This window comes from Silene latifolia, chromosome 10 (genome assembly GCF_048544455.1).
Source record: "Silene latifolia isolate original U9 population chromosome 10, ASM4854445v1, whole genome shotgun sequence".
NCBI lineage: Eukaryota > Viridiplantae > Streptophyta > Magnoliopsida > Caryophyllales > Caryophyllaceae > Silene > Silene latifolia.
The window spans coordinates 66,029,913-66,040,522 of NC_133535.1; the positions used below are offsets into that span (position 1 = coordinate 66,029,913).

A 10,610-nucleotide genomic window follows, 5' to 3' on the forward strand; every position below is an offset into this window, starting at 1 on the left:
CTCCTCTTCCTGATTACTTCATGAAAGTAGGCAGTGTTACTGTCCCCATCCTCAAGCCATTGAGCCTTAGCCTTTTGTTTGAGGAAGCGATCCTTCTTTGGTTGTCAGAGTCGCTTTAATTTATCAATGATGTCCAATTCCTTCGGATGAGACTAGCATTCGAGGGTCGAATCAATTTGCATTTGGATATTAGTCAACTCATTTTCAAAGAATTTTTGTGGAATTTTCAATATCAGCAAAACATTCTTTATTCAGATCTTTGAGCCTAGGTTTTAGGGCCTTAAGCTTCTTGACCACCTTAAACATCTTGTGACCAGGGTAAAACTTATCCCATTCTTCTTTCATTCTGGTTAGAAAATCAGGAGCCTTCCCCCCACATGTTAAAATATTTGAAATTGGCTCTTCTAGTCATTACTAGCTTAGCATTACTCACAGTTCATGGACTATGATCAAATAAACCAGCAGGATGGAAATGAGCCATCATATCAGGAAAACTTGATTGCCAATCCTGATTGATAAGGAACCTATCCAACCTACTATAAATCCTTGAGGCAGAGTCTTGCTTATTTGTCCAGGTATAGAAGGCTCCAGTGGCAGGAATGTCAGTCATACCACATGTTGCCAAACAGTCAATAAACTCATCCATATCAGATTGTTTTGTATTTTCACCAAGTCTCTCTTCAGGAGTAATCACAGTGTTGAAGTCCCCTGCAATTGCCCAGGGCCCTTGACTGTGCCCAGCAATCCTTTCTAAATGACTCCAAAGTTCCCTTCTATCAATCCCATCATTAAAAGCATATACCATTGTTAAATAAAACTGCTGCTGGAAAATTCTTGCAATGACCCTGGTGTGTATGAACTGTGCATCATACTGCAGTATATGAACATCAAAGAGACTAGGCCTCCATAAAATCCATACTCTGCCTCCTTTATGACAGCTAGAATTGGTCGTAACACACCACCCATCCAACATACTGCTAGAAATATTACTCACATTTGCACCATTTACCTTAGTTTCAATAAGGCCAAATAGACCTATATCTTTATTATGAATAAACCACTTAACATTATTCTGTTTATTTACACTATTTAACCCTCTAACATTCCAGAAACCAATATTATTCATTTAAATTAGGAGATGTTGGGTTACCCTTTTGACCTATGCCCACCTTTGGAATCCCACTGCCTGATGCAACTTCTCTGTATGATCTGTCAGGGGAGCTCTCAGTACTAGTCACCTGTTTCACAGGAGAAGAACTAGGTGTCCTCTCCTCAGTAGAAACTGAAACCTGGGTATTTGTCAGCTGAACTACGGGTTTTGCCACAACAGGTTTCCAAACTTTCTGAACTGGAGCTTGTTTTTTTATTCCTGTCTGTGTACCAGACCTGCAAGTAGTATGCTCATGCCCTATCCCTTTGCATTTAGAACATACTGTAGATTTCCACTCAAATTCAACATCCAAAGCCACAACCTTCCCATTCTCATCTAAGAATTTCACCTTTGATGGGAATTTCTGACCAACTGCATCCTCAATCATCACTCGTGCAAACCCCAATCTGGTCTTATCCACTGTGGCTTGGTCTGCTCGTTGAAACTTGCCTAACAGACCTGCTATAGTAGGCAAGCATTTGCCCCAGAATTTGAGAGGCAAAGCTTTAATTCTCACCCATGTAGGGACATTTTTAACATCCTCCTTTGTCAATTCAGTCTCCTCAGTCCATACCCTGACAATAAGCGGCTTATTGTCAAACATGAAATGCCCTGCTTGGAGTATAGCATCCCTGTCTTTACTTTCTTTGAAACGAACAAGAAATATTCCATTTGGCATAAAGGATATCTTGTCAACATTATGCTTCTGCCAAATACGCATGATAAATCCATTTAACACCTCCCATGGAGGGTTTGCTCCAAGAACAAACCAATAGACTGCATTGTTCCAGTACTCAATCTCATCCTTAATATCTTCCTTCGTCAATTGTATGAGATTTTCAAGTTTATCATCCTCTTCATCTTGAACTACAGTTTTCTTACCTCGTTTTGTGAACCAAATTGAGCTTTCAACCAAATTGTCATCAGCAATCTCATCAAAAGACAGTCCTGGTACCCCTGTTACTTCCTACATGGGTTTAGTACGTATGACCTCTTCTTCTGATGGGCCTGTTTTCTTTGGTAATGGACGTGCTCCTTTGTTCTTCTGCCCTGATTTCACCATGGTAACTCTACTAAATCGTTTACTTTTAGTCTTGCTTGAAGAATTATGTGCCATGATGATGAATCACTGTAGAAAATTGAATCTAGAGATCTCCTGCGTAGGGTTTCTCTAGGGTTCATTCTCTAGGGTTTTTTTAATATTCAATTCTAAAAATAATCCTTACCTAATTAGACCTCATTCTTTTGGTTGAAAACTATGTAAAATTGATGTTAGATTAGTTAATATGAGTAGCTAATTTATTAATCTACGGTGAAATAAGATCTAGGTTGTTAGAAGGGAATTTACCTTAATGTGTTAATTGTTAAATTGCTTTTAGTTGTTGTCAATTGTTGTCCTGAATCTAATTGATTAATTACTAGGCAGGATTAGTTAATTAGTCTTGCAAATTACGATTATCCCCGACAGAGTTAAGACTAATACAGGCTGCGACAATTGAATAAACTGTCTTAATTATAGCAACTGCATGTTAAGTTTAGATCTAAAGGGCATATATAGTCGACTGATCATATGACCTTAAACAACTTAATTGCTCTTTTAACTAGTTAAATCACACCCCCGGATAACTGACCAAGTGAACCCGATCCCTAGACACTTTTAATATATTTGAGTTCGTCTTTATTTACCTTGCAATTAGTTTGACAAATCAACCAACCTTCAAGAAAATTTAGGACAAATTATTACATTAGAAAATAGATTATTACCGCCTCCCTGTGTATTCGATACATTTCTTACCACTAGCTATTGGTTATTATTGAGTTATAATTATTTTGATATAGGTGATACGACTTTACTCTTGTCAAAAAGACGCGGGACGAATAGCTTATAGAAAATAATTATGCAATGATCACATCAACACAATAAGATCCATTGTAATGTTAGTAAGAAGAAAGACGAATACAAGTGAGTTGTTATGTTTATTTTGTTTTACTGTGTAAATCTCACAAAACTACTATTTAAAAGAAAAAAATGTGACAGTGCCATATTGTTAATAAGGTTATGTTAGCATTAAAATTGTCTTACAATCCTTTTACACAATCTTATCTATATTAATACAAAAGACAATACTCAATCCTCAGCGCGCCACGTCATTAATGCAGTTTTTTTTTTTTTTTTTTGAAATTCATGTTATGGTGGGACCCGTGAGTGTGCAATGTATTTATTTCTTCACATTTCCGTCTTTTCAAACATGCGATAAATTCCGTCTTACAACAAATTCTATGAAATAATATTATGAAAAAATTTTACGAATTAATATTATGAAATAATTTTATACATTCCGTGTAAATAAAATTAATAACATATACGCAGAATGAATTACAAATGCGAGTAAATGAAATTGAATTACATAATTTTTAAAACAAAATTACATAATTTCAAGAAGGAATAACATTTATATACGGGATCGAACATAAAACGCAAATGAATACATACATATGTTAAAGTTGATTATATTAGATTATATTTCTTTTATCCGGGTGTAAAGTTTTTTATGTATGCAATTTTTATTTACAAGAGTAGATTACGTTATTTCCTTATAAACCAGTGTATGTGAACACGTGTTTTTAACAAATTTAAACATAAATTATGTAGATCGTAGATTTAGACCAACTAGATAAGTACAATAGAAATGCAAAAACAAATATATATCTAAAAACATTAATACTGACCCAAATACATACCCGTGCAATTTTGCACGGGTTTAAAACTAGTAAAGATTAAAAAGCCCTTATGCATTATAAATTTAGCCAATTATTTTAGAATTCGTGCAACGCACGGGAAACACGCTAGAAATCTTTTAATATATCGAGCAATCCCCCCCTACTACTAAGAGAATAAAAATTCTCTTATTTTTCCCTCCAAAGTACATCTAGCTAAATAAGGTAACAAGTAAAAAAAATTCATTACATTATTATCTTTTTAATTAATATATTCTTATAATTTATTATGCAATCATTTCCATTTTTATAGCTTTTTCATTATAATTCATACTATGGTCATCACTTACACCCTTATAACAAAAAATTCATATTTATAACTTTTTTATTATAATTCATAACTTATTATGCAATCATTTCCATTTTCATAGATATTATTTTCATCAGTTACACTCTACCATTAAGCAAACCTCTTCTTATGCAGTCTTTAACATAATTATGGTCATCACTTACACCCTAAAATTACGTAAATCTGTTTCTTATATTATCTTTCATCACTTACACTCTAAGTATGGTGTATATTTTAAAGGACGTAACAATTTTTATGTATTTTTTTTATTGAAAATAAAAAAGTATTAGTCTAATTATTCGTAAATCGTCTTTTTAAGTGCGTGGTATACTGTTTTTATGTAATACCCCGTGGTTTAGTGAAGTTTATATAACTAATTTACGTAATTCGATTATGACGGTTATAATTATTAATTGTGAATAAGACGGAATGATATAATAAAATAATAGAATAATAGAGTAATGGATCGAAATGGTAATTGGGTAATAATAATATACGATAATTTATATGGTAATAGTGAATGATTATTATGTTATAATAATAATAGTAATACGATAATAACAATAACAATAGTAATAATAATAATAATAATAATAATAATAATAATAATAATAATAATAATAATAATAATAATAATAATAATAATAATAATAATAATAATAATAATAATAATAATAATAATAATAATAATAATAATAATAATAATAATAATAATAATTGTAATTGTAATTGTATTTATAATAATAATATTTGTTATGAGACGTTAATTAAATAAATAAAATAATAAATAAAGACGGGATTGGAGTTGGGTCATGTGCTATAGGGCTTGGGTCGACTATATATGTTGCGTAAATTGGTTGATTAATTGTCGGGATCGGATAGTTACTAATAATAATAATAAATATATTTTATATTTCCTAATTGGTTCCTTATAACCTTAGCCTACCAATATAAATAGATGAAACCTCAAACAATAGTCCTTATTATTCATCAAATCTGAAAAATAATTTATAAAGAGAGAGGAAGAACAAGAAAGGGGAATAGCAAGGAATTTATCGTCTTTTATCGTCCCAAGGTAATATTCTCAGACCGTCTCATGTATGCATGTTTGCTTTGTTATAAATTGTAAACTAGACCACCATATGGCGAGCCGTTACCGTGACCAGGACCATGGACCACCATAGATTGACCAGGACCCACCGTTGACCACCAGGGACCTCGGGAAAGGGGAGTTTCAGGCGGGTTTTGGGTGGTTGTTTGGGTTTGTTTTTAGGGTATGTCGAAAGGGCATTTATTGGGATTCGACCCATGAAACTTAACCAATTGAACCTGGGCTAGGATGGGTTAAGACCAGGGGTGAGCTTTGACCACCGTGGTGGTGTCGTGGTGGTCGGAGGTGGCGTTTTAGGGTGGTTGATGGCTGGAAAACGCGAAAACAAGGGATGTCGGGTTTGGGATGTTGCTGTAGGGTTTGTGTCGTGGTGTAGAGGGAGATAAGGGAAAGGCGGGGCTGCAGGTGGTAGTAGGTGGCCAGGTTGCTGGAGGCGAGGGCCACAGGTTGTTGTAGTGTTGGTAGAAAGGGTGTTGGGTGTTTGTTGTGTTATTTGTGTCAAGTTTGAGGGGCTTGTCTAGGGCGTAAATTTGCAGGCTGTAGGGGGCGGTTGGGATGGTGGTTGGAGGTCGTCTAGGGGCGTGGTGGTGCCGGCTACTGGTGGTTGGTGTCATGGTGTCTCTAGGTGGCAGGTAAAGCGTGTTTGGTGGCTGCTAGTGAGGGGGTTTCTATATACGGTTTTAAACCGTATGAATGTTGTGTTTGGGGCTGTTTACACGGGAACACATGGGTGTGGGTAAGTATGTTTGGTTTGATTGTTTGAAGACGGTTGGTATAAGGTATTGGGTTGGGTGTTTGTGTTTTATTTAATTAGGACGGGTTTTAACCAATATTTGAATCGGGTTAGTTTAGTCGAGATAATTAATTAATTAATTAAATAGTTAATACATGTATGTTGGGTTCTAAGTTGAGTTGACTCGGGTTTATAAGTAACCGGGTTTTAATATATATAATGAAAGGGCAATAATAATTTAAGTAATATAATAATTAAATCAAATGGTTATGAATAGTTAGTAATTGTAAATAATTATTTATGATTAGCTGACGGTATTGTTGAGAAGCTTATATTGGATTTCTACTAATTGGATTGCGTAATTGGAGTGCTTGTGTAATACTCCGTATTTGTGAGTCTTCGGGTACTCTATCGAGTAGGCCTTACTCTGTCGAGTAAGGGTAAGTTGCGTTTTAGAAAAGTTTCTGACCTGTTGGGTACTCGATCGAGTAACTAGGATACTCGATCGAGTAAGGGGGTACTCGATCGAGTACCATGGGTACTCGATCGAGTAGCCGGTTTTACTGGGAGTTTTCTCGGGTTTTGTTAATTATGCGATTAAGATATATAACCTTCGTCGTCATTATTCTAAACACTTTTGCAAAACCTAATTTACTGTTAAAGAGAGAAAGCAATTACGTTCTTAATCCTAATCGCATCGTTAGCAAATCCCGGAGTTTGAAAGGTCGGTTTTCATCGTTGGTTATACCGTTGAGATCCTTGCGTCGAGGGTAAGATCTATGTACCCTTTTAGTTGTCTTTCCTTTGTTTTGGTTAAACCCTAATATAGGGATTTGGGGGTTTTTGAGTAGTATGTGATTTGGTAGCATTTGTATGTTGTATGATAGGAGGAGGTTTCGTAGAGGAAGCTTTTTGATACAGCTATAGAGACCGTCTGATAGTGTGCTTTCCAGGTAGGATTTCCTACTCAGTATTAGTCCCATAATGGGATGATTGATGATGTGTTGAGATTGATTGTTTGATATAGTAATTGTATTGTGACGGTTGTGATTGTGATTGTGATTGTTGTCTATGTTTCTCGAGGCGTGCCCTCGGCTGAGTGGGGTCACTTGCGAGAGTGGCTTCACGCCCTAGTTTCTCCTTCTGTGAAACCCGCCACAGAAGGGATGTGCACATTAATGGACAGGGTTATCGCTCATTATGAGGAGCGGGGATTTGGTGGGTACGGCCTGCGGTCCCCCATCGGCGGGATCGGTCCAAAGGGACGTCGGTGATTGAGATTGTTGGAATTGGTGTGATTGTGTGTGTGACAGTTAAGCTGTCCATTTATCTTATTGTTGATATATATATATTGAGTTGTGTGATTAGTACTGACCCAGGTTGTTGTTTTGTAAACCTGCGGTGATCCATTCGGGGATGGTGAGCAGATATTGAGCAGGTATGAGATGAGTACTGGGATAGCTGGGATTGCCACGATATGATGATAGAAGTCTTCCGCTGTAGCTTAGTAGTTTCATTTCAGTTAGAACAGTAAACAGTCAGTTTGAGAACATGTATTTGTACTTTTGGTTTTGGTTTCGAGATTGTAACCTTTCACTAAGTATTTCTATTTAAATGTTGTTTCTTTATTGTTTATTTGATTATCATTGCCTCGGGTAACCGAGATGGTAATATCTTCATACCTGAGTGGTCCTGGTAAGGCACTTGGAGTATGGGGGTGTTACAGCTTGCTTTCGAGGTAGGATAACTACTCAACTCGTTTTCTTTTGTGGGATTGAATGGATGCGTAAATTACTATTGTTTTATTGGATTGGATTATTCGTATTGGCATACTATTTTATCGGTTATCCTCAGTCTTGGACTGAGACGACATTTGTGTTTATATTGTGGGACATAATATTGTTATGAGATTATCCTCAGTCTTGGACTGGGACGACAATGAGTTATGAGATTATCCTCAGTCTCGGACTGGGACGACATTTGTGTTTATCCCCGGGCCAGGAGTTGGCGGGACGACGGTGTGTTGGAGCCTCGGTCAGGGACCGGGACGACTAGGGTGAATATGATGGAGAAATGGTGGTGGTATTTATTCCACGTGCTTACATCTGTCAAAGTTTGTATTTTAATGTTGTGTGATTATCCTACTCAACCTCGTGGTTGACAGTGTATTCGTGAACACCTGCGGTGAACCGTTTTATGGGGAGCAGTTTTGGCAGGTTCTAAAGACTAGCTGACTTGGGAGCATTGGGATGAGAGCTCGACTTGGAACCTTAGCTGAAGTCTAGATCACAAATGTAGTTATATCACTTATTTAATTTCCGCTGCGAGTTGTATTTATTTTTACATTAAGTTCTAGTTGATTAAAAATTGTAAAACATATGTAATCATTAAAGTTTTTATTTAAAGTACTTTGGTGAGTTGGACTTTGTTATCTACTACCTCGGGAAACCGAGATGGTAACAGTCCTATTTATTTGGGAATGTCTAGCTAAAGGCTTCTATATAAATGGGGGTGTTACATTTTACCTTTTTTTTGTTATAAGAGTTTACATTTTTACATCACTTCATTGTAATTTAATGTCATAAATTAGCTTCATGCAATGACATAGCATTATAGAGTTAATTTTTATTGAAAAATAAAAATGGTTTAAGACAAAAATAACTTAACTTAAAGCGTCTTTTGATGGTAATAAACTTTTATTTACTACCTCTTACTAAGATTATATTAGTACGTTATAACATTAAAAGTACAGTTAATTTATGCAATTAATTTAATGAGAATGTCTCTTTATAAAACAAAACTAAAAATACCGTGTTGTAGCACGGGGTTCTACACTAGTATGATATTAAAGAGTCCATGTTTTGTAAACTACATAGATTATTTTATTAAATTGGTAGAGATTCTTATATGGGTTATGCTCATTCATGCACATGATTTACTCAATAATGGACATGAATGACCATTATACCTTTCTCATTTCTACACCCTCATTTTCAGTTTGTTTCATAATCAATAGTTCTTTTCTTTTCCACCGAAAAACCAAGTTTTCAATCCTTCATTAATTCAACAAAAAAATAGTGGTATTTTCAAGCTAATTCATATCAAATTCCTCAAAAATTTCAGTTATACTGCTTCCGAGATTTTACTCAAAATATTTCATAGTTAAGAGACTTAAAAGACACTTTAACATCTAATGGTCTGAATTTTGACAAACTGAAAATTGACGAACACTTCAAAGATGAACACCTTTGTTGTTTCCTCCTAAAATTGTCCTCTGATATGATGCATCATTGACTGATTTCCTGGCAAATTGCCGCATCTCAAGAATTTGACAATAATTTGAGAAGGTACTTTTCATTGAGAATAATCTTTTCAAACCCCGATTTCATTGCTATAAATCAATTTAATCTTCCAATTTGATATAGCATAGTTAATAAAGTTAGTAAACTAGAGTTATTACTTAATCGACATGAGAATTAGAGTTTATAATTGAGTATTTGAAGGATTTGATTAATTTTGCAAGGAAGAGAACTAGAGAGAGTGTTTATTTTGTTTTTGGGAAAGGGTAAGTTATGGAAAAGTAATAACAAAAAGTACGTGAAAGAGTAATCTTTGGCCCTGTTCTTTTGGACTTAATTTCAGTTCTAATAAGTTCAGTTCAGTTCAGTTCAGCTCCATTAAGTTTAGTTCAGTTCAGTTCAGCTCCATTCAGTTCAGTTCAGATCAGATCAGTTCAGTTCAGTTCAGTTAAGTTCAGGTCATATTAGTTTATTTCAACATTAATGTTATTATTCTTATTTTATATTCTTATTGATATTATTATTATTAGGGTAATTTGACAACTTATACCTTGAATAAGTGACTTTTTCAAATCTTATATCTAAGATAATTTTTTTTAACATCTTATACCTAAAATAACATTTTCTTCCAAACGTGATACCAAATCTGAGAAAAAGCCTTGAATTGACAATCTTATCCTTACTAATTAAACATTATCATCCTTTGTCTCACCTATTAACACACACATACACGATTACCACAACTAAAAACCATCAAATTAGTAAGGGCAAAGTCGTTAATTTATGGATTTTTTTAAAGATTTGGTATCAAGTTTAGAAGAAAATGTTATTTTATGTATAAGATTTTAAAGAAAATTATCTTAGGTATAAGATTTGAAAAAGTGAGTTATTCAAGGTATAAGTTATCAAATTACCCTTATTATTATTATTATTATTTTATTTTTATTTTTATTATTATAAGATGCGCGCAGCTTTCATTAAAATAAAAAATAAAAGGTTTACATGAAATTGGTGGGGAGCCGAGAGACAATCTGGGCTCCCACACCCTTAGCAATAGCAAAGCTAAGTCTAGTAAAAATGTAAGCGGCTACCCGAGCCCCCGCATCCTGAGATACGGAGAATTTCTGGATCCGCTGAGCAAGGCAACAAGATCCAAACCCAGCTCCCAAGTGAAGAGAAAGAGAAAGGTAGGAAACCATAACCCGCTACCGCGCACAAATCCCCATACTTCGCACACTTTCGCTGAGCAG

The 10,610-nt window shown here is 34.9% G+C and overlaps 1 protein-coding gene across 1 annotated transcript; it reads right to left on the reverse strand.

Annotated features, from left to right (window-relative positions):
* Positions 1 to 436: 436 nt before the first annotated feature.
* LOC141607698 (uncharacterized) lies at positions 437 to 2,213 on the reverse strand. The gene is made up of 3 exons (XM_074427052.1): positions 2,122 to 2,213; positions 1,170 to 2,055; positions 437 to 1,072 (listed from the first exon to the last, which is right to left on the reverse strand). The coding sequence occupies exons 1-3, from the start codon at positions 2,211 to 2,213 to the stop codon at positions 437 to 439; spliced, it is 1,614 nt and encodes a 537-aa protein (XP_074283153.1).
* Positions 2,214 to 10,610: the final 8,397 nt, after the last annotated feature.